Source organism: Sus scrofa, chromosome 14 (assembly GCF_000003025.6).
Source record: "Sus scrofa isolate TJ Tabasco breed Duroc chromosome 14, Sscrofa11.1, whole genome shotgun sequence".
NCBI classification, from domain to species: Eukaryota; Metazoa; Chordata; class Mammalia; order Artiodactyla; family Suidae; genus Sus; species Sus scrofa.
In genome coordinates, this window is record NC_010456.5 from 125,493,425 (window position 1) to 125,519,230 (window position 25,806).

Sequence of the window (25,806 nt, forward strand, 5' to 3'; positions counted from 1 at the left end):
GTTATGGAATCTGCTAAAGAAAATATCACTTACAGCAGAGTTCTGTAAACTTTTCCTGTAAAGATTTACATAGTAAATATTTTAGGCTTTGTAGGTCATACAGTCACTATTTGATTTACTCAGTTCTTCCACCGAAGTTTGAAAGCAAGCCATGAATAATAGGTAAGTGAATGAATAAGCTTGTGTGCCAATACGTCTTTGTTTTTGAAAATGAGCAGCCAGCTAGATTTGGCTGAGGGAACTTAGGTTGCTGATCTCTGTCGTCCAGTTTTCTGACTGGGAGTGCATACCTGAATCTAATCATGAAGCAATATCACATAAACATCAAATGAGGAACATTTTATTTAAAAAGGGGGAGAGCTTTACTCTTTAAGAATGTCATTGTCATGAGAGAGAAAGGCTGAAAAATTGTTCCAGATTATAGATGGCTAAAGAAACATGACCACTGAATGTGGTAAGTGATCCAAGACTGGAATCTACACTGTACAAATTTCCTTTCTTTTCTTTTTTTTTGTCTTTTTAGGGCTGCACCCTTGGCACATGGAAGTTCCCAGACTAGGGGTCAAAGAATCGCAGCTTTAGCTGCCAGCCTGTGTACACCACAGTCACAGCAACGCCAGATCCCAGCCAGGTCTGCAACCTACCCTGCAGCTCATGGCACCATCAGATCCTTAACCCACTTAGCGGTGCCAGGGATGGAACCCGTGTTCTCATGGATGCTAGTTGGGTTTGCTAAGCCACACTGGGAACTCCTATACTGTATGAATTTCAATTCACAAGTTGAGTATATGTGCATATTAAAATATTTTGTAAATGTTAAACTTCTTGACATGGATAACTGTAATATGGCTACATAAAAAGAAAGTCCCTGTTCTTAAGATTTACACCAAAATGTTTAGGGGTAATAGGAATGATTATTCCGTGTGTGTGTGTGTGTGTGTGTGTGTGTGTGTGTGAAAGAAAGGTGGATAGAGAGAACTAATAAACGGGACAAAACGTTAACAATTAGTGAATCCAAGTAATGGGAACGTGGAAATCTTTTGACTGTTATTGCAACTTCTTTGTATCTTTAAAATTATATCTAAATAAAGTGCTGAAATAGATTAGAGGCAATAGATGTATGTTTTTTTCATACTTGGTTATGTAGGATATATATTCGAATTGAAGTTAATAAGAGTTCCTGTGAATTTGCTCTGGCAGTAAAGGAAACGTCAGTTTGTCTTTTTGCTATACTTAGAATGACAGGATTTTTAAGGAATCTGTGAATATCAGAGGGGAATCATGCTCATGGTTTTACTGACTTGGATCATAAAGCTCTTCTGGGTTAGTCCTGAGGGAAATTATTTCACTTTAGGTTAGCAATACCTCATAAACTTTTGGAAAATCTCAATGTGAGTCTCAGTGTTAGTATAATATTAATGTATTGCTTGTACTATTTTTCACGCCTTTAGGATTTGGGAGGTACAGTTGGGAAGTTCTTATTAATGCCATTTTACATCAGCCTTTTTTCCTTTTGCTCTAAAAACTATTAAATATGATTTTTTTTTTTTTTGGTCTTTTGTCTTTTTAGGGCCGCACCCAAGGCATATGGAGGTTCCCAGTCTAGGGGTCTAATCGGAGCTGTAGCCACCGGCCTACACCAGAGCCAGAGCAACGCAGGATCCGAGCCGCCTCTGCGACCTACACACCACAGCTCACCACAACACCGGATCCTTAACCCACTGAGCAAGGCCAGGGATCGAACCTTCAACCTCATGGTTCCTAGTTGGATTCGTTAACCACTGAGCCACTACGGGAACTCCAAGATATGATGATGTTTTAAAGAGGGTATTTTTTTCTCTGTAAATGTAGCGATACTATACGAAGTTCTCTTCTCTTTCTTCTCTTAACATCATGTGTTTTTCAGAATTCTGTGGTGAATTTCAAGTGTCAGTCGGACGTTGCTTTCAGCAAGCTGGTTATCTGGAAACCAGATCTACAAAGCATCATATTAGGTGGTGGGAATGAGGAACTTTTAATACATGAAATACCGCTTTAAAAAGAGTTCAGTCATAGGAATCATAAAACACAAACTTTAATTGTGCCTAAATTAGGTTTGGCATTTGTGTAGTCTCATTTGTGAAGAACTTTTCAGAACTGATGAGGTAAAGTGAAACAGTTTCCATGTAGTAAGTAAAAATATCTTAATGAATTAGGTTTGTGTGACAGCGGCCACTGTTAAACGGTATATGGTTTTATATCTACTAAAAGTTTCCAATAATATCACAATAAAAAGACTTTAGTTTTGATGAGTGTAATTATTAAACCATGTGCTTTCAGATTGTTTATAAGCCATATAAATACCTATACATAATGTTTGAAAATATACATTGTTATATCAAACAGTTTTAGTGGACATGCATTCAGGATTCAGAAGATTCTGGTCTTTTTGTCTCTGCCTAACATCCTTTCATTAATGGAGATTATCAGTCCTTTAAAAGGCAGTCATCATATTAGTTTAAAAATCTAAACATTTTTATTTATATTTGGAAAAAATATGCACTTCTTATAATTTGTACTTGGATTTTCACGACTATAGAGAATTGAACATGTATAATTTAGTCACTCTTCCACATACTGGCCCTACAAATATTTTGAGATACCTCATTTTAACTTATCTTCCATTCTTTAGATAAGCACCTCTAGTTCCTTCAGTCGCATAACAAGCTGTCCATTCATATGTTTTTGATTATGCCTTACACTAACACAGATGTTAATGATATAAAGAATATTTTCTAATAATAATAATAACGGGCCTTATTGTGTGGTAGGTGGTGGTATCAGTACTTTACAAATATTAACTCATCTAGTCCTCAAGACCAACATGCAAGTTAGTGCTCTTGTTACCCCATTTTACAGTTAAGGGAGCTTAGGCACAGATGCCTCACACAATTGGCCAGTGATCACCTCGCTAGTAAATGGCAAAAATCAGGATTATATATGATACACATTATCTTAGTTGACCCATCATTATCATACTCTCTGGACAAACTGTATTTTGTAATGATCTGTTCAAGCTTTTCAGAGCTTAATAGAGCACGATGTGTTACCTAATGTGAGACCTTGTTCTGGATATATTTTGTTAATGTTGCAATCTAAATCTATGTTTTATATAATATTATCATGTTGATTAGGATTAGCCTATAGACAACAAAACTTCTTACTTTAGGTCACTGGTTTTTGTTTTTTAACTACTGATAAGCAAGCTATACTTTATCCTATACCTGTCGATTTCATGTAATTTGCATGAAGGTCTTGACATATATTGTTAAAATAACTTCAGCTCACCGTTGCTTTTGATTCATAATTCTGGTATCTAGAGGTTTAATTAGCTCCTCCTCTTACTGGGTCAGTAGTCATTTAATAAGTACAACTTCTATGCCTTCATTCTAGGAATCGACAAAAATGCTGACCAGTGAACTATTGGCAATAAAAAGAATATGGCTGAAAAATGTTTAAATTAAAAGATTCAGTAAACATATCAGACAGCTGCAGTGTGGATCTCATTAGATTGATTCCAACACACTTTAAAAATAAAGAAGTTTATTAGATAATTAGAAATCGGAACACTAATTGGATGGTTACAGATAATAAAAATTATTATTATTTTTTTTGAGAATCACAGTGCAAACCTCTGGGGTTTTGGATTAAAGCCATAATCTCTTCTACAGGTAATTTTTGGAAAATAGTTTCTGTTTTGGTAGCCAGTGTAATTATTTTTTCCATTATCTGGAAGACTTTCAATTGTTAGTACTTTTTCTAAAAATGGTGTAGGTTGGTGCAGTCATGTGGATCTGGAGTTTTCTTTGTGGCAAGGTTTTAAAATACTTTTATCAGTTTATCTGGTAAGACTACTCAAATTTTTTCTCTCCGGATTTGGTAATTTGGTTTTGTTTTCAGAATTTGTCCATTTAATCTAAATTTTCTAATGTATTGACCAAAGTACTTTGTAATACACTTTTAGTGATGTTTAAAATATTTTATAGCCAAGTTCCCTTTTGCATTCCTTAATATTGGCTGCCTGGGCCTTCTTTTTGTCTTGATCAGATTCTTCACAAGATCATAAATCTTAATACTTTTCAAAGTATCAACTTTTTAAGTTATTGATTTTTTAATATATTCATTTATTTTATTCTTATTTTATTATGACCTTTTCATATATTTTGATTTGTAATGCTTTTTTTCTTTTTATACTGACATTTAATGCATTATCTTTTAGGTTTTCTTCATTGAATTTTTAAAAAATATATTCATTTAAAGCTATAACATAAACAATGTAAAAATGGCTATACTTGCATCCTACATGATTTGGTATGTAGTATTTTGTTTTTTGTTTTGTTTTGTTTTTTTCTAGGGCCGCACACGCGGCATATGGAGGTTCCCAGGCTAGGGATCTAATCGGAGCTGTAGCTGCTGCCTACACCAGAGCCACAGCAACGCGGGATCCGAGCTGCGTCTGTGACCTATACCACAGCTTATGGCAAGCGCCGGATCCTTAACCCACTGAGCAAGGCCAGGGATCGAACCCCCAACCTCATGGTTCCTAGTCGGATTCGTTAACCACTGAGCCACGATGGGAAGTCCGGTATGTAGTATTTTAATTGTGTTTAAAATTCCATAGTAATTCCTTCTCTTGCTCATGTATTTAGAAGTGCTGCTTAAAATTTTCAAACATGGTGTTTTCTAGTTATTTATTTTTTATTATTGATATCTAGATTATTGTGTTACGGTCACAGAACATATCTTACAGGCTTTTACCATCAAAATTATTATGAAATATTTCAATACTACCTAAAAGTTGAAAGAATTGTTTAATGAATTCTCATAGACATAATTCTTACATTCTATATTAATGTTTCGCTTTTTCACTTACCAGTGTCTGTATCCATCTTTCTGTCCACCTATTTTTTTTGTGTGTGCATTTAAAGACTGTTGCAAACATCAGTACACTTTACCTCCAAGCATAATAGCATGACTGTTAACTAGAGTTCTGTACTCATGTTTTTAATGTAAAAACTGTATACAGTGAAACCTTGTGTACCATTCAGTGAGTTTTGATAAAACAATCTGTAAACCAAACTGGTGTCAAGATAGGACATTTACCATTACTTCAGAAAATTTTCTCCCCATCCTTCCCACTCAATACCTGTCCTTCTTCCTAATTTTTTTTTTATCATCAAATAGTTTTGCCTGTTCTGGAATTTTGTATAAATGGAATCACATTATACATCCTTTTACTTTTTTCTTTCTTTTTTTTTTTTTTTGGTCTTTTTGCCTTTTCTAGGGGCGCTCCATGGCACATGGAGGTTCCCAGGCTAGGGGTTTAATCGGAGCTGTAGCTGCCAGCCTACGCCAGAGCCACAGCAATGCAGGATCCGAGCCACATCTGCAACCTGCACCACAGCTCACGGGCAACTCCGCTTCTTGAACCCCCTGAGCAAAGCCAGGGATCGAACCCTAAACCTCATGGTTCCTAGTCAGATTCGTTAGCTACTGAGCCACCACTGGAACTCCTATACGTCCTTTTTATAGGTTTTTGGTGTGGTGACCTTTTTACATGTAACGGAGTTTAGCCTCTCTTACTTCTGGTGTCTGCCCCCTGTGGCTGAAGTCGGTATGGGGGCTTGCTGTAGTCTTCCTGATGGGAGGGGCTGATGCCTGCCCCCTGGTAGGTGGAGCCCATTCTGATCCCTCTGGTGGGTGGGGCTTAGTCTCTGGATGGGATTAGAGGCAGCTGTGTGCCTGAGGGCTCTTTAGCCAGCCTGTTTACTGAGGAGGGGGCTGTGATCCCTCCTAGATTGTTTTTTGCTCTGGGGCTTCTCAGTACTGACTGACTGGGGTGGGGCCAGATTTTCCCAAAATGGCCCGCTCCAGAGAAAGGCAGCTGCTGAAAGTCCCCGAGAGCCTTGCCTTCCCTCACGACAAGCCACATTCACCCCTGTTTCCCCAGGATGTCCTCCAAGAACTGCAGTCAGGTTTGACCCAGATTCCTATGGAGACCTCGCTCTGCCCTGGGACCCAGTGCACGTGAAAGTCCGTGTGCACGTTTTAAGAATGGGGTCTCCGTTTCCCCCAGTCCTGTGGAGCTCCTGGGCACAAGCCCCACTGGCCTTCAATGCCAGATGCTCCGGGGCGCTTTCTCCCAGTGCTGGATCCCCACATGTGAGAATTTGATGTGTGGCTCAGAACTCTCACTCCTGTAGGTGAGTCTCTGTGAACCAGTTAGTTTCCAGTCTGTGGAGCTTCCCATCTAGGAGGTATGGGGTTGTTTATATCACGAAATCGCCCCTCCTACCTCTTGATGTGGCCTCCTCTTTTTCTTCTGGAGTAGGGTATCTTTTTTAAGGTTTCCAGACCATTTGGGTGGAGATTGCTCAGGCTTTAGTTGTAAATTTTGTTGTTTTTAGGAGAGAAGTTGAGCTCCAGTCCTATTCCGCCATCTTAATCCTCTCTTAGGTCCTTTTTATTTTATTTATTTATTTATTTATTATTTTTATTTATTTATTTTGTCTTTTTGCTATTTCTTTGGGCCGCTCCCGTGGCATATGGAGGATCCCAGGCTAGGGGTTGAATCGGAGCCGCAGCCACTGGCCTACACCAGAGCCACAGCAACTCGGGATCCAAGCTGCGTCTGCAACCTACATCACAGCTCACGGCAACACCGAATCGCTAACCCACTGAGCAAGGCCAGGGACCGAACCCGCAACCTCATGGTTCCTAGTCGGATTCGTTAACCACTGCACCACAACAGGAACTCCCTCTTACGTCCTTTTTAAAATAAGGCTTCTTTCACTCACCATGATGCTTTTGAGTTTTATATATGTTATATTTATTAGTAATTTGTTCCTTTTTATTGTTGAGTGCTTTTCCAACTTATGAATACATTATAGTTTCTTTGTTCACTCTATTTTTTTTTTCTTTTTCAGCTACCCCGTGGCATGTGGAGTTTCCTGGCCAGGGATCAGATTTGAGCCACAGTAGTGACCAAAACCAGCTGCGGCAATGTAGGATCCTTAATACCCACTGTGCTGGGTGGGGGATTGAACCTGGGTCCCAGTGCTCCCAAGACACTGCAGATACTGTTGCACCACAGCAGGAACTCCTGTTTATTGTTCTATTGATGAACACCTGGGCCATTTGCAATTTGGACTGTTAGGAATAAAACTGCAGTGAATATTCTTGTACAACAATGTACAAAAACTTGTAGACAGTTTTTATTCTTGTCTAAATACCCAAGAATGCTAGGTCAGAAGGAAGACGTATCTTTAACTTTTAAGAAAGTGAAAGACCTTTTCCAAAATGGCATACCATGTTTGTTTATTAAATTTGGTGAATTACTTGTGTTGTTTCAATCTTTTAGATGTTTACTGATTAGTTGCTGGGAAGGGTACATTAAAATTTCCATGATGACATTCATGTTGCTAATTTCTCCTTATAATTTTTTTAATTTTTGTTTTTTATATTTTGAAGCTTTAATAGTCTCCTGGGCACACTGACCTTTAAAAATTCATATACAGTGATCTTTATCTTTAGTTATCTTTTTGCTGCTTTTGCCATAGAGGTTATTGTATTCTGATGTATTGTGGTCATTGCACAGAGGGAGAGCCCATCAATATTTGGTTTGGTGCTAAGAGAGTATGAAAACCTTATTATTCACAAAACGAGGCTTTATGAGGAGAGCAGAGCAGGCTGCCAAGTGAGTCTGAAAACGTCTTGAGAGAACAGGAAAAGAAATTGGCTTTGATCTAATTTTATGGATGTGGATAAAGGGAAGCATGCATGCAGACTGGGTCTTACTTGGCTTACATTTCCCCTTAGCTCCATTAGGGGGAGCAATACAAACAGTTGCTTTATTTAGAGATCCTGCGGAATCTTTGCCAATCTGTTTCCCAAATCACTGAACAATTAACTAAAGATCTTTTCTCCTGTATTGTGCACTTCCAGTGATCAGTAGTAAGCTTGAATAATGATATTGTCTTAGAATAGAGTGTTGGCAGGGAAAGTGGTGAGGGTAGTTGGTTCCTAGATTTGTTTTAAAAGTGGAGACAGCAAGACTCACTGAGAGAACATGTGGAATGTGAGGGAAAAGAGTCAAGGATAGTCCAGGATGTTTGGTTGAGCAGCTAGAAGAATGGAGCCTCCATCTGCTAAGTAGAGGGAGACTGATAGAAGCAGGTTTACTTGTCATCAACACATGTGTGTGTATAAAGACACCAATTTTTAGCATCCAGCTTGCTGATCTTTAACAAATGAATATGGTTTGATTCTCTGTTAAAGAAGTGTTTAACTTTTCAAAAAAAAAAACCCCAAATGAATATGGTTTTGTAACACCTCAATCAAGATATAGAACATTTCCATTTTTCCAGAAAGTTTACTCATGCCCTGTGCAGTCAGTCTTTTCTGATTTCTAGCCTCAGGTAACCACTGATCTGTTTTCTGTCATTATAATTTTGATTCACTTTGAATTTCATATATTCCAAAGTGACTGGGTCACTTTGCTATAGAACAGAAGTTGACAGAACATTGTAAATCAACTGTAATAGAAAAAATAAAAATCTTACAAGAGTATTCAGCAAAAAAATTTTTAAAAAGTACTTTAGAGATGTGTCGATTAATAAAAATGTCATTTTTCTGAATTATTTTACTTTTGCAGTATCTGTCAACTTTTTAAAACGACTTTAACTACTGTATTGAGATATACTTGACATAAAACAAACACATACTTGGAGTGTAAAAAAAATTCCATGTAAATGGAGTCATCTGGTATGTAGTCTTATATTAGCATAGTAATTTTGAGATTCATCTACATTTTTGCTTGTATCAGTAGTTCTTTTTATTCTTCAGTGGTATTTGTATGGAGAAGTTGTAACTTATTTATGCATTCCCTAGTTAGTTATAAATATTTGCATACAAATCTTTGTATGAGCATATGTTTTCTGTTCTCTTGTATAAGAACTGAAGAATAGGATTCCTGGGTATTTGCAATTATATGTTTAACTTTATAAGAAACTTCCATACTGTTCCCAAGTTGGTACTATCATTTACAACCCACCAGCAATGTATGAAAGTTCCAGTTACTTCACATCCTCACCAAACTTGCTATTGTTAGTCTTTTTAAATTTGCTGTTCTGGAATTATAGTGGTATCTTATGGTTTAACAATATTAACAATATTAAGTCTTCTAACTCATGGACATGGTATATCTCAGCAATTATTTAGGTCTCCTTTAATTGTTTTCAGCAGTGTCATTTTCAGCGTACTGATGTTGCACTTAGCAAACTAAGTTTAATTATTTCTCCTTTTTTTGGCTATGCCCCCAGGATGCGAAAGTTCCCAGGCCAGGGATTGAACCCGTGTCACAGTAGCAACCAAGCTATAGCAGCAACCCAAGCTACAGAGGTGGCAACGCCAGATCCTTAATCCATTGAGCCACCAGAGAACTCTGAAAGTATTTAATATTTTATATATTATTATAAATTGGCATTCTGTTGGTATTTCCATAGTGTAGTGATGATCATGTGCGCTTATAAATGGCATTTAAAAATTTCAGTTTACAATTGTTGATTGCTAGTATATAGAAAAATTGTTGACTTTTAATATTGAACTGGTACCCTGCAATGTTTGCTGAACACACTTATTAATCCCTGTAGCTTTTTGGTAGGTTCCTTCCTATTTTCTATATAGATGATCATGTGTTATGCTTAACTGGTAAATGTTCTTCTTTTTCAATCTATATACTTTTTTTTTTTGTCTCTTTTTTTAGGGCCGCACCCGCAGCATATGGAGATTCCCAGGCTAGGGGTCTAATAAGAGCTACAGCTGCTGGCCTACGCCACAGCTTCAGCAACGCCAAATCTGAGCTGCATCTGCAGCGTACAACACAACTCACGGCAATGCCGGATCCTTAACCCACTAAGCGAGGCCAAGGATTGAACCCGCAGCCTCGTGGTTCCTAGTTGGATTCGTTTCCACTGTGCTACAATGGAAACTCCCTATATACTTTTTATTATTTTCTTTGTATTATTATACTCTAGGATCTCTGATACAATACTGAGTGGAAGTAGTGAGAGCAGAAATTTATGCCTTTTTTTCCCTTATTGTTGGAGGGAAAGCTCCAGTCTTTTAATTATTACATTAGCAGTATATTTTTTTTAGATGCCTTTATCAGGTGGTGTAAATTCACTTTTATTCCTAGTTTGTTGAGTCTTTTTCATGAATAATGATAAGTTATAATGAAGTAATTTTTCTTTATTGAGAAGAACATTTGTTCTTTTATATATTTATTTTTTTGATTTCTTAGTATGATGAATGACGCTGATTTTCAGAAGATGTTAAGCCACTATTGCATTCTTGGATAAACCCCATTTGGCCATAATGTATTATCCTTTTTTTTTTTTTTTTTTGATATCCATTTCTTTTATTTAAAAACAATTTTAATTTAAAAAAATTTTATTAGAATGATTTACAGTGTTCTATCAATTTCTGCTCTACAGCAATGTGACCCAGTCATACATACATATATACATTCTTTTTCTCACATTATCCTCCATCATGTTCCGTCACAAGTGATTAGATTTATAGTTCTCTGTGCCATACAGTAGGATCCCATTGCTTATCCATTCCAAATGCAACCGTTTTCACCTACTAACCCCAAATTTCCAATCCATCCCACTCCCTCTCCCTCTCCCCCTGGCAAACACGAGTCTGTCCTACGTCTGTGATTTTTTCTAAAAATATGGCACGCTTCACAGATTTGCATGTCATCCTTGCACAGGGGCCATGCTAATTTTCTCTGTATCTTTCCAGTTTTAGTATATGTGCTGCCAAAGCGATCACTGTATTATCCTTTTTGTATATTACTAGAATTGAATTGCAAAAATGCTGTTAAGGATTTTTATGTTTATGCTCATAAGAAATATTGGACTGTGATTTTCTTTTTTTGTAATGTCTTTGGTTTTGCAGTCTAGATAATGGTAAAATGATTTGGGGAGTGTTTTATCCTATTTCTGTAAAAGTTGGTGTAGAGTTGGTATATTATCTTAAACTATTTTCTGGCCCAGAAGTTTTCTTCGTAGAAAATTTTTAAAAACTTATTTATTTAATTAATCTGTTTTAGTATTTATTTTCTTTAATAACTGTTAGCAATCTCAAATTATTAATTTCTTTTTGAATGGTATTTGGTAGGTATTTTTAAGGAATTTGTCTGTATCATTTAAGATGTTAAATTTATTGTATAAAGCTGTTCATTATTTTCGCTTACTCTTTTTTTTTTTTTTTTTAACAGCTGCATCTGTGGCATGTGGAATGTCCTAGGCTAGGGGTTAGATTAGAGCTGCAACTGCTGACCTACGCCACAGCCACACCAGATCCAAGCCATATATGTGACTTATGCTGCAACTTGCGGCAACACTGGATTCTTAACCCAGAGTGAGGTCAGAGATTGAACCTGTATCCTCATGTGTGTCAGATTCTTAACTCTTTGTGCCGTAGTGGGAACTCCCTTTATTATTCTTTTTAATGTTTGTAAAATCTGTAGTGATATATCCTCTTAGATCTAAGTTATTTGTGTCCTTTTTTTTTTTTTTTTGAACGGTCCACTAGAGATTAACAGGTTAATCAATTTATCAATCTTTTCAAATAACCAGCTTTTGTTTCCTGTTTTCTATCATATTAATTAATGCTTTATGTGTTATATTTATTTTCTTCTTTGAGTTATGTTTGCTCTTGTTTTACTGGATTTCTTAAGGTGGAAGAATAGATCATTGAATTGATATTGAGATTTTTTTTCTTTCTAAAAATCTAAGTATTTATTAGAAATTTCCTTCTAAGCCAGTAGTTCTCAAACTTGATGCATAAGAATCACGTGAAAGATTGTTAAAATAGATTGTTGTGCTCTAATACCTGATTTTCTTATTAATTATGTCAGGATTGGAGATTTGCATTTTTAAAAGGTTTCGGGTAATGTCAGTTGCTGCTTCAGGGAGCCACCACTGAGAATGACTGCTTTAAATATTGCTTTAGCTATACCCCACACATTTTTTTTTTTTTTTTTTTTTTTTTTTTTTTTTTTTTTGGTCTTTTTGCTATTTCTTTGGGCCGCTCCTGCGGCATATGGAGGTTCCCAGGCTAGGGGTCGAATCGGAGCTGTAGCCACCGGCCTACACCAGAGCCACAGCAACGCTGGATCCAAGCCGCGTCTGCAACCTACACCACAGCTCACGGCAACACCGGATCGTTAACCCACTGAGCAAGGGCAGGGACCGAACCCGCAACCTCATGGTTCCTAGTCGGATTCGTTAACCACTGCGCCACGACGGGAACTCCCTCACACATTTTGAAATGTTGTATTTTTTTATTCCATTTCCTTCAAAATGTTTTCTGGTTTTTTTTGGTGGTTTTTCCCTTTGGTTCCCTTTGTAGTATTTTGTTTGATTCATATAGATGAAGATTTTAAATATATTTTTCTTGCCATTATTTCTTGTTTAATTCTATTATTGGCAGACTCTATCTTTTATAATTAAATTTTTTCTTGAATCTCATTTTCTGATTCAGAATATTGTCTACCTTGGTGAATGTTATGTAAATTTGAAATGATGTGTATTCTTCTGTAGTTGGTTGGGGTGTTTTATAAATGCCAATTGTATTATGGCTAATGGAGTTATTCAGGTCTTCTATATTCATACTGATACTCTGTTTATTGTTTTGTTTTTTGTTTTTTGTTTTTTTTTAATGTTACTGAAAAATTAGTGTAGAAACCTCCAGTTATGATTGTGGATATATCTATTTTTGTTTTTCAGTTCTATTGGTTTTTGCTTCACTCATTTGGATGTTTTATTATTAGGAGTGTATACAGTTAGAATTGTTAGTTCCTCATGATAAATTGTCCTCTTTTATTCCAAGTTTCTTCTATGGTCATTCCCCTGTCTGAAGAGCTTCTTTTAGTATTTCCTTTGGAGTAGTTCTGCTGGCTATGAACCAGCATAATTTTTTTTCACACCTGAGAATCTCATTTCACATTCGTCCTTGAAGACTATTTTTGCCAGTTATAGGATTCTGACTTACAGTTATTTTTATAGTTATAGTTATTTTTCAGCACTTTAAAAAGTGTTGGGCCACTTCCTCTGTCCTGCATGGTTTCTTAGGACAAAATTACAGTCAGTTGAATTGTTGTTCCCTTATGGGTAACTGTTGTTTTCCTTTAGCTGTTTCTGAAATGTTTTCTGCATTTTTAAGTTTCAGCAGTTTCATGAGTTGTGGGTTCCTTTGAATTTATCTTGTTTGTGGTTTGCCGAGCTGCTTAAATCTGTAGGACCATTAATTTATTAAGTATAACTTTTTTGTTTTATTTTTGTAGAGATTGCTCAGATTTTACCTTTAACTAGTGTTCATGTATAGGGTTAGAAACTCAGAATTGTATACCTGCATTTCCATCTTTTTCCTTTGTGATAATGTCATATCTCATATGTTATGAACACTGTAATAAATTGTTATAATTAATTGTTTTGGACTGTTAATTATCATTTACTGGGAAGGAAAAATGAGAAATGACACCTTTAGTATTTGCCCACATATCAAACCATTTTCTATAATCCTTTTTCATCTATATGTAAATCCAGATTCTATCTGGTTTCAAGTAACATTTTCACTCAGCTTGAAGAACTTTTTTGGTCATTTTTTTTTTTTTTTTTCATAGAGCCAGTCTCCAGTAATATGTTCTCTCTGCTTTTTTTTCCCCTTGGTCTTTAAAAGGTTTTATCACTTTCACATTCGGAAATATTTTGTGGGATATATAATTCTACTTTGATAGTTATTTTTTGGTATAGAATTCTGTGTTGACGGGTCTTTTCGCTTCTAGGCAGTTTAAAAGTATGACAAGTGTTCATTGTCTTCTGATGTGCATGCTTCCTGTGGAGAAGTCAACTGTCATTCCTATTTTTATTCTTCTGCTTGTTCATCTTTATCACTTCATGATATCCTTCGTGTGGCCTTCTCTATTTCTGCATTATTTTCTTCTATTTCATTGATCTTGGTTTTGTGAATTTATAGATTTCATTCAATTTGAGAAACTATTTTTTTCAAACATTGTTTCTGTCTGCCTTACCACTACCACATGCCAGACCTCTTAACATACTAGATTAGACAACTTGATACAGGTCCCTGACATAGGTCCCTTCTATTCTGTTCATTGTTTTTCAGGTTTTTCATTTGTGTGCTTCATTTTGGATAGTTTCTATTTCCATGTATGAAATTCATGTTTTTTCTTCTGTAGTATCTAATCTTATGTTAATTGTATCCAATGTATTTTTCTATTCATGTTTTTTCTTCTGTAGTATCTAATCTTATGTTAATTGTATTCAATGTATTTTTCTATTCCAGGAGTTCTGTTTGAGTCTATTTTAGCTTCCATTTCTCCCTTATCATATCCATGTTTTCTGTAACATTATTGAACATATTTGAAAATGTTTACAATAGCTTTTTAAAACAGTCTTCTCTTTAAATTCTATCTTTTTTGTTATTTCTATATCCTTTCCTATTGATTGATTTTTCATATTGTTATAGGTCATATTTTCTTTTCCCTCCATGCTCGTTAATTTTTAAATGCATTTTGAACATTGTATATTTTTACCTTGTTGTTTGCTGGATTTTGTTGTATCCCTTTAAAGAATGTTGAGCTTTGTACTAACATGGACTTAAGTTATCAGTGTCAGCATTTTGGGGGATTGCTTTTAAGGTTTGTTAGAGTGGATCCAGAGCAACTTTCAGTTTATGGCTAATTTAGTCCAGTACCACATTCCTTTTCAGGAATCTGCCTAATGCCTCCAATAGTTTGAGGTCTTTCTTCTGTGACTGCTTGGAGCACAAACTGTTCCCAGCCCCTGTGAGATCCAAGAGCTGTTCAGCCTACTAGTTTTTTGGTGAGAAGTTTCCTATTATGACATGCAGATCAATATGCAGCTAAAGACGTGAGGGAACATTTCTGCAGGTCTCTTGAGCTTTCTCTGTGCAGATAACTCATATCTGGTATCATTTCCTACAAATTCTAGCTTGTAGGGATTTGGTTTTTTCAAACTCTGATCTTTGTTTTCTCAGCATAGTGAGATCATCAGAATCTGTCGGCAATCTCCCTTCTTGCTCAGTGGCTGGGAATTGTCTCCCGGCATACAATTTTGACACTCATAGGGCTCACCTTGTTTCTCTTTTCTTTAGAATCACAGTCATGTGCTGCTTGTTATCCAGTATCTTTTTTCATTTTTTTTTCTTTTCTGGCTTTTAATGCTCTCTATCACAGCCTAATAAAGAACTCTTGGTATATATGAGTCATCATAGCCTAGTAAAGAACTTTTGGTATATATGAGTTATTTTTGCTTTTGACTTTTGGAGAATTATCCTGAGTTATTTCTTGTATTCATATATCTATTTTAATTACTATTTTTTCTCTTTAATGAATCAGTGACCCACTTTTTATAAATTGGGAATATGATATGGCACATTACAAAATTAAAAACAAAATTCATGCATATGCATATAATACGCAAATTATAAGAAAATACTTTTTCTGAGGTGGCAAATATTTTGTTACTTTAAATGTTTACTGAGACAAACTGAATCCTTCTAGCATGTGCTCATTTCCAAATGTAATAATAAGAGTAAAGTGAGAATGTGAATCATATTTAATTTTACACTTTTAGTTAATCACCTTTATCTGAGCAAAACAATTTTCTTAATTTTTTATCTGAAACTGTCATATCACCATTCCTTGTTTAAACTGCTAGCATTAAACCTGGAGAAATACTGCTGTGGTATTTAAGAGTAACTCACTTTGCTGTTGGACCTGTGCCGTAGCTGTTACACTTTTAATTTTTTAAAATATTTGAAGAGTGGTTGAGTGAGATATTTTATTTCATGTTGAACTTCCCATTGCTAGTAAGGTGCATATATATTTTTATTAACATTTTAATTTGAGAAAATTATAAATTTATGTACACTTATAAGAAATAATTGAGTTGAGAGTTCCCATTTTAAAAAAAAAATGATGCATTAAGCAATCTAGCAATCTTAGCCATAGCATCATTATCTAATAGAGCATACACTGTCTCAGGGAGTGCCTCATTATTTCATGTGCTAATAGCCCTTTGGAAGGTCTACTCATGCTATCCTTTTACAACTAAGGAAACTTAGAGTTAAAAAAAATCAATGCACAAAAAGTTTAAAAGTTGATGTAGACTAATTTCTCCCTCCCCATCCCACTAAGTACAACAACAAACCCTGTAAATAGTATTAAAGACAACCAAAGGAGAAACATGAAAGGTGACTGGTTAGGAACTCCAGGACTAGAGGATGGGTATCCTATTGGCTCCCAACCAACAAAAGAAGACTTAGCATTTAGGTCTTGTGGTGGGATCTCCCTTTTCAGTCCCAGACCTGTTGTGGAAGTGAAACCCTTCCTCTGTCTGCTTATTGTAAAGGTGTTTGGTGGATCTTTGGTGGTTGCCCCTAAGATCATTTAGGATTATCCATGTGAATCCTGTCCAATTTTGGGGAGGAACAAGCCTGCTTGTTCATTGCCAGGTTATGGGTTGAGAAATGCTGGGCCTGAGTAGCCTGCCAAATAATAGGCTCTCATAAATTATTTGTTAAATTTTTTGTCTAAGGTTATTTACAAGAACAGAAATGTATGTGAAAATAAAATTTTCCTTTTTCTTTTCCACATCAAAAATTAGATGTTTCCAGTATTTCATAGTTTAATTTAATCTACAGAAAGACCAGTCTTACTCAACTTCAATTCTACCACCCAATGTAATAATTAGCACATATTTAATAATTTTTTTTTTTTTGTCTTTTTGCTATTTCTTGGGCCGCTCCCTCGGCATATGGAGGTTCTCAGGCTAGGGGTCCAATCGGAGCTGTAGCCTCCGGCCTACGCCAGAGCCACAGCAACACGGGATCCGAGCCGCGTCTGCAACCTACACCACAGCTCACGGCAATGCCGGATCGTTAACCCACTGAGCAAGGGCAGGGACCGAACCCGCAACCTCATGTTTCCTAGTCGGATTCGTTAACCACTGCGCCACGACGGGAACTCCTAATAATTTTTAATTAAATGATTATTAGGCATACTTTACTCATATGATGTGGTGTTAGAATTAACTTGTTGGTAGTTTGGTGGTATATTATTTTTATTTTTAAATACTACTTGAAGCTGATGATTTATTTTCTTTCTCTTACAGCATCCAACACTTGGCTTGTTCCAGAAACTAAAGGAGCTATTGTTCAAGGTGGATATGGCCATACCAGTGTGTATGATGAAATAACCAAGTCCATTTATGTTCATGGAGGCTATAAAGCATTACCAGGCAACAAATATGGATTGGTAGATGACCTTTATAAGTACGAAGTTAACACTAAGACTTGGTGAGTAGAGTGGGCAGCAGTATAATGGGAAATTTGGCACTCTTATGTTCTATATTTTTATAATAGTAGTGTTTATTAAATATTTTCAGGGAGATATTCTTGGCTTTTTTCCCATCTTTATTTCAATGAATGACATTCTTTTATGTAGCAAAGGCACAAAATGATACATTTTCTGTGTAGCCATCCTTGCTGTAAATGATAGACATTAAAATGATTTTCAGTCCTATAGATATACTTATTCTGTGTACATTACTCATAAGTGCTGATATCATGTTCCATTCAGATGAGCATTTTTAAATTACTACTATAACGTTAAGCTTTGACATTATCTGTCCTGGGATTTGTTCTTCTTTGCACTCACATTTTATTGTGATTTTTAAATTTTAAAAGCATTTCTTCAGTTTTATCATCTAATTTCCTATGAAATACAAAGCGGTAACATTTAGGTAAATTTTCCTTTATAGTTGTTATAAGTAATGCCATATCATACATCTTGTATTGATCTTCTCATGCACTTATGCAAGAGTTTCTAGGGTGCATAAGTAAAGTAAAATTGCTCTGAGAATATTCACGTCTTCAGTTTTACCTCATGTTGCCTAATTGCCTTTCAAGTCACCATGATAATGTAATTCTTCAGCAGCAGGTTATGAGTGTCCCTCTGGCTCCATAGTCCCACCAGCACTTGGTAATTGTGAGCATGTTTTTCTTTTGCCAGTGCAATGGATGTGAATGGTATCTTACATTTTAATGTATATATCCTGATTACCATAGTGGATAAGCATATTTTTATGTGTTCATTTTGCCACTTGTGTTTTCTATTTAGTGAATTGCTTACTCATAACCATAACTTGATCTTATTTTAAATATTAATTTTTCATTTATTGATTTTTTCTAGGTATACAGGTTTTAAAATAGAATTTTATTGCACTCATTTTCCTTTGTTAGACGTGGGAGGTGACCCTTTTTTCTCTTTTAAGACACTAAACATTCTTTGAAACTTATATAAAATTATTTTACATGTTTAAGTGAAATACAGCTTCCCACCAAATTGTGATTTGTTCTACCCCCTTCACTTTCAAACATATATTCTTATTTTTACTTTATTTGAAAAATAAAAGATGGAATTTTTTAAAATGAAGACTTTCCATTGGGTAATTTTGCTAGTTTTTATTATTTTTTTAGTCTAATAAAATGTAGTATTATAGTTTAGTAGATATGCTCCTTTGTTGAGATATTAGTAAATGTGTGAAAATAATTTCTCCAAATTCTTTTTCAATGGTGAAGTGGATTATTTTAGACTGTTATTTCCACTGAGAAAAAAATAGAATTACATCTTTTTAAGGCTACAGAGAACTATAAAGAAAATGAGAATTTTTTGGTCAAGATCTAGGAGAGATTGAATGATTAGGGAGATGATATTACCATTTTGTGCAGCTTTTGTCCTTGAGACAATAAATCGTGAAAACTGAGAAACTGAGTAAAGCTTTTGTTAATCAATATGGAAGACTACAGTTGCATTTCCAAGTGTTCCAAGCAAGAGAGGTCCCTATACACACTTAATAATTTAGTCTGGTCACTGAAGTTCTAAACTTCTGAGTGAGGATTAGCCTATTTTTGAATCATCACAGTCTTCAGTGGATTACAGTGGTCTGTTTGTAGCCTAACTAGTGGCAGAGCAAAAGTAAATCCTCTCTTGAGGAAGATAATATCATACAGATCCTCAAGCTATTTCATATGTAATATCTGGTACAAAGCAAATAATAAGGCTTAGAAAAAGAAAAAATAGGAAGAAAATCAGCCATTAGATATATACCTGTTGGATAATGGTATTTCAAACAGCAGCTTTAAAATGATTAGGATTTTATCATCAAGAAATTAAAATATAAGGTATAAAATATTAACAGATAACTGGAAATTATTATTAAAAAATCAAATGGAAATTATTGATGGAAAATACATTAAATGAATTAAGAATTCTATATTTAATAGCAGGTTAGACACAGCTGAGGGGGAAATTAATGGAATGGAAGATATGACAGAAGGAAATACCTATATTGAAATAAAGACAAAGAATGGAAAACAAAAGTGGAAAAGAAATATAAGGGACATGTGGAAGTGTTCTAACATGCATGGAATTAGAGTCCAGAAGAAGAGTGAGAAAATAATGTAGGGCAGTATTTGAAGTCTTAAATGACTAAGAATTTTCCAAAGTGACAAAAGACATCAAGCCACAAATTGAAGAAATTCTATGAGTACCAAGGAGGATAAGTACCTAGAAACTTACACTTAGAAATATCATTGTAAAACTGATGAAAACCCAAATAGGATGAGAAAAGCAACTAGAGAGGAAAAAAGACATTTTCTCTTTCAAGGAGCAACACTGAGACTGAAAACTGAGTTTTTAACTGGAAAAAAAAAAAAAAAGGAATCTAGAAGATGTGGTATTTTCAAATGGCTGAAAGAAAATAGTCATCAGTTTAAAATTCTTCACCCAGTGAAAAACTCTTAAAAAATGAAAGGAAAACATTGACTTTTCTGAAAAACAAGAATTGAATTTGACAACGGCAGACTTGCAATAAAGAAAATGCTAAATAGGGGAGTTCCTGTTATGGCTCATTGGTTAATGAAACTGATTAGCATCCTTGAGGACGCAGGTTTGATCCCTGTGGTTGCTCAGTGGGTTGCTCAGTGCGTTGCCGTGAGCTGTGGTATAGGTCGCAGACATGGCTCGGATCTCACATTGCTGTGGCTGTGGCGTAGGCCAGTGGCTACAGCTGTGATTGGACCCCTAGCCTGGAAACCTCCATATGCTGCTGGTGCGGCCTTAAAAGGCAATAAATAAATAAATAAATAAAAATAAAAAAGGAAAGAAAGAAAATGCTAAGTAAATAAAAGAAATGCTATGGAATTAGAAGAAAAACGATCCTAGATACTGGAAGAAATAGAGAAGCAAAAACGGTAAATCTAAATGGTTATTTATTATATAATATACTGTGATGATAATAGAGGCTTAAATTATACAAAATTTAAATGCATGATTATAGCAGCACATAAATCAGAAAGAAATATAAATGGAGTTCAGCAATTCTAAGGTCTTTGTATCATATGGGAGTTGATAAAAAGTGAATTTATTTTAGACATTGATAGTTGAGGATTTATATTGCAGTCATCAGTTAACGGCAAAAAATGAAACACTGAATATCCAACAGGTGAATAAAGGTGAAAATACTTAATACATTTGGAGGAAGGCAGGAAAGTAATGAAAAGGGAACAAATTAAGGTTGCAACACATAAAGGAAATAGTGAGATGGTATTTTAACTCCAGATAAATCAGTAATTACACTAAATTTGAGGAAATAAACCAGTTACAGTAAATGTAAGAAACAAAATATTCCACTGAAAAGCTAAAGGTTTTTGGACTGAGTATAAAAATAAAACCCAGCCATATGCTGCTTACAAAATACATAAAAAGTATAAAATACTTAAAAGAGTTGAAACAAAAGGATGGAAGATACACATATATACACGTATATATATATTATATTATATATGTGTATATGTATAATGTGTGTATATATATAATGCAATCACTAAACAAAACAATGCTGTTATAGCTTTTCTAATATCAGGCAAATAAAAGTTTGTCAGATATTTACTTGGAAGAATAAACAGTTCTGAATTTAAATGTACCTTACAAACACTGTTTTAAGTAGAGCAAAAATTGACAGAATGCCGGGGGACCAATCCTAGTGTGATATTTTTAACACAGTTAATTTTGTAACTGATAGTACAAGAAGACCAAAAAAAAAAAAAAACCAGTAAATATGTAAAATATTTGAATCACATGATTAATAATTTTGTGTTCTTTGATACTTGAGAGCATATTTTGTTATGACTGCAGAATATATGTTGTTTTCAAGTACATATGGGACATTTTCTAAAATTTACCATATACTAGGTTTTAATGCAAGTCTCAACAAATTTAAAAATAATGAAATCATACAAAATAATTGACCACAGTGAAAGGAACATAAAAGTAACTAGAAAAACTCTTAAGATGTTTGTAATTAATAAACTCTTAAATTGGTCAAAGAAATTATACTGGAAATTTGAAAATATTTTGTATTGAATATCATGATGAATATGATCCTGCCAAGAAGGACATTTATAACTCTGAATGTATTTATTAGAAGAGATTTTTAAAAGCTTGAAAATCATAGGTCTAACATAACCTCAAGAAGTTAGAAAAAGAATGGCAGCTTAATCCCAAAGAAAGGATAAATTAAATAAAGATAGGAAAAAGAAAGAGAATACGAGATAGGACACAAATTAGTGAAATAGAGAGCAAACATGATAGAGATGAGCCATACAGCCACCAAAGTTATTCTAGTTATATATTCAGCACATGTATATGCGTATGCACTGCAGTCATGTAGAAGAATATTCATGACAGCATTATTTGTAATAGTATATAATTAGAAACAAATGAAATATTTTTTATCAGTTCAAATAAATAAATTGATTGCATATTTACACAACAATGCTATGCAATAATGAATATGAAAGAATTGTCTCTGCATGCATCTGTGCAGTTGTATCTTACAAAACTAATGTTGACCAAAAGAAGCCAGACACAAAAGAATATTTAGTATATGATTCCAATTTATAAAGTTTATCACCAGAAAATAGTAATCTGTGGTTTAGAAGTTGCTGCAGGGATTGCCTTAAGGCTAGGAAGAATTGAGTAGTGATTGGAATCGGTAACAGGGAAGCTACTGGAGTGGCAGCAGATATGTGTTCACTTTGTAATAGTTACACCCTTTAAGAGTTGTGTACCTTTTGGTGTACATCTATGTGATACTTCATTAAAGTTTATTTAAAAATAGAGATCTGTGTTTTATTTGATTCTCATGTTTAATATTTTATGCTAATTTATGGCAATTTGAAATACTAAAAGAAGGTCAATTTTTTATGTATAGTTACCCAGATTAATTTTTTATGCCATTTTGGAAAAGGCTTGAGGCATAAAGATTTAGATACATCCAAAGCCTTTGCTAATCCCCCACATCTTCAGGACTAGTTGAGTCTGGCTTCTTTACATTTGAAGAATGAGAGGGGAAAAAAGTCCTCTATAGGAATTCTCATTTCTCAAAAATAATTCCTTTTGTATTGTTAGGATGTCTTACTAAATTGGTATTATGCTTTTCTAAGACACTAAGTTTGCTATAGTGATTTTGGGTACCAGGGTCGTCGTGGTCTTGATTTCTTCCCCTTGTTAAATGAGGTATCTTGTAACGTTCTTTATACACATATGTTTATAAAGCTTGTAGTAGGAGACCATACTTTCATTTTTCTTGTATATCAAGGCTTTTTTGTTATAGTATAGACCTTAGATTTTCTCGTACTATTATTGAAGTCATTTTCTCTATTGTGTTTCTTTAACCTGTAATGTGCATAATACATTTTAACACATAAGGAACATATTAAACATTATCATTTGTAACTTACAGCTATAATTATACATTTGGTATTTTTTTTCCATTTTTTTCAAGTTAAAAAAGATTTCAACTATAATTCTAGAAATCTTAAACAAGAAAATTAGTGAGTTTAGTGATAATGCTTTTGTGGTACTATGTTACTTCTGCACCTAAAAAAATCTTTGAAATCACATGTACTTGAAATATGTTTTCATAATGATGCGAATCTGGTTACATGAAATTATTTCTTCAACCTTCTTAAGTTTGGTATAATGAGAGTTGCTTTTATATTAAAGTATTCAAAGTTATTTTGTTAAATTATAATGTTTTTGTGATTTTTCGAAATTGTAGCTGTTAAAAATTTTGGAAAGTGATAATATGCTATTCATAGTTACAGTCTGCAAAATACTGATGAACATGTTATTCATGGTGTTTATCCTTGATAATTTCTTTGCATAGTGAGTGTCTGAAATCTTTTCAACAAAAACCGTTGACTGTATCAAGCACCATGTTGGGAATAAACCTAAGATATTCTTAGTAAGAGAGACACATAATTTCAAATTTTATGGTACATGTCCCCTGAAACGAATACAATATTATAAATAAACTATATTTCAATAAAAAATTTAATGGTATATGTGTATATGGGAAAAATAGAAATATATATATATAATGAAGTAGTACAGTAGAAAAAGTTATTAAAATGAACACAAAAATATTTTTTTAAGCGAAAAGATTTGTTGTCCTTATACACATTACAATATGTTATGACATTTTGGGATTTTGGATTGTCTGGTTAAAATTACATGTTGATCAATTAAAGAAGTACTTATCTCAAGGTAATTCTGAGATGTATAGTACTTATTTTTTGTAGTGCTCTCTATAAACTGGGAAATACTCTATATGGACAAAAGAGTATGTGAAAGCATAGAACTGTAAATTCAGAAAATAATGAAGTAAGCAGTCTAGCTACCTGAGCCAAGGAAGAGGATATTATACCTCCAGAAGCCCTCACGTTGGCTCCATGATGGCATGCCCTCCTTTCCCCCAAAGAGTTACCTTATTCTTAATATTGTGTTAACTGTGTCCTTACTTTTCACTCTAGGTTTTTACCCTCCTGTATGTGTTTGTAAGCAAGTGAATCATTTAGTTTGTCTGTTTTTGAACTTAGCATGTTTTTTTTTTTATAGCATTGTACACTTTTCTTAGAGACTTTAAAAAAATCAGCTGCTTGTTTTGGAATTGTATTTCTTAAAATTATTGTTATTACTATTATTATTTTTTAAGGCTGCACCTGTGGCATGTGGAAGTTCCTGGGTCAGGAACTGAATCTAACCTATGCCATAACTGCAGCAATGCCAGATCCTTTAACCCGCTTCTTTGGGCCGGGGATTGAACCTGCACCTCCACAGCAGCCTGGGCTGCTGCAGTCAAATTCTTAACCCACTGTAGCATGGCTGGAACTCCTGGAGTTGAATTTTAATAGGGGGAGAGAGGCAATAAAAATGAAAATAAGTAAAATGTATTTAAAATGGTAATAAGTACTATGTAGAAAAAAGAAAACATGGAAAGAGGAAAGACTTTCAGGTTGTTGCGTTTAAGTAGGATGATCAGAGAAGACATCGCTGAGAACACATTTGAGTATAGAGAGTCCTGACAGAGGTTAGAGAATGGGCCATGCCAGTGTCTGAGGGCTGACTGTTCTAGGCAGAGTGAAAGCTAGTGCAGAAAACCTTGAGATAGTTATATGCTTGTCATTTGGAATAGTAAGTGGGCCAGTATAGCTGGAGTAGACGTAGATTGGTGAGGTGAAGTGTTATAAAATGATCTTAGAGTGATGATAATTGGCAACTCTATAGTATAGAGTCATAGAGGTCAACAATACGGGCTTTTACTTTTACTCTGATATGGGAAGCTAGTGGAGGGTTTTGAACAAAGAGGTGAGATGCTCTGACTTAGATCACTTTGGCTGCTGTGTTCTGATCATGATACAAGAGCAGAAGTAAAATGACCATTTACAAAGATATCATAATAATCTAAGAAATGGATGATAGTTTCTGGGACCCAGGAGGCAATGTACAGGTGATGAGAATTGGTTGGATTTTCTGAATCTATTTTAAAGGTAGAGCCAACAGAGATTGGATGGACTAAGGGATTGGAAACAGGCTGGAAGAGAGAGATGAGTGAATGATGAATCAGGCTTTTGGCCTGAAGACCCGAATGTATGGAGCTGGCCCTGAGACAAGGAGTTCTGTGGGAGGAGTGGCTTCAGTGTGGAGGAAGATTAGAAGCTCAGTTTTAGATCTACTTCATCTAGAGACGTCCTAGTGAGTGTGTGAAATAGGTGGCTTGATGCAGGGGTTTGGGGATCTGGGCCCACTAATTTTCTGGTCAGAGAGATAAGTACAAACAACCAGAAAAGGAGCCTGAGTAGTTAATGAGTTAGTAGGAAAACCAGGAGAGTCTGGTTTCCTGGAAGTCAAGAGTGTGTTTCAAAGGACAGGGGAAGGTTGGTCGAAGCTGCTAATAGGTGAGGTAGTGTGAGAATTGAGAAGTAATCATGGAATCTGGCAAACTGGAGTTTTTTTGGTTAACCTTAATGGGAGGCTGGTAGAGTGACATTCTAATTGGCGTGGATTTTAGCCAGGATGGGAGAAGAGTAACCGGGTAAAGTACTGACAGTTTTTGTAAAAGGAATTCTGTTTTAAAGGAAGGAGAGAAATAGGGTAAATGTAGATAAGGAGGATGGGGCCATGAGAGGTTTTTTTTTTTTTTTATTGAAGTGTAGTTGTTTAGAATATTATATTAGTTTCAGGTGTACAGCATTCTGATTCAGTATTTGTATAGATCATACTCCATTAAAGGTTATTACAAGATA

General features: G+C 34.9%; 1 protein-coding gene across 3 annotated transcripts in view; it reads left to right on the top strand.

Annotated features, from left to right (window-relative positions):
* The window catches only part of ATRNL1 (attractin like 1), a 776,870-nt gene that overhangs the window by 86,889 nt on the left and 664,175 nt on the right, over positions 1 to 25,806 (top strand). For all 3 annotated transcript variants that reach the window (XR_002338976.1, XM_021074415.1, XM_021074416.1), the window contains exon 9: positions 17,268 to 17,451. Coding sequence is in view for 2 of the 3 variants with exons in the window: in XM_021074415.1 (XP_020930074.1) it covers positions 17,268 to 17,451 (184 nt within the window). In the remaining variant the exon portion in view is untranslated. The remainder of the gene's footprint in view (positions 1 to 17,267; positions 17,452 to 25,806) is intronic.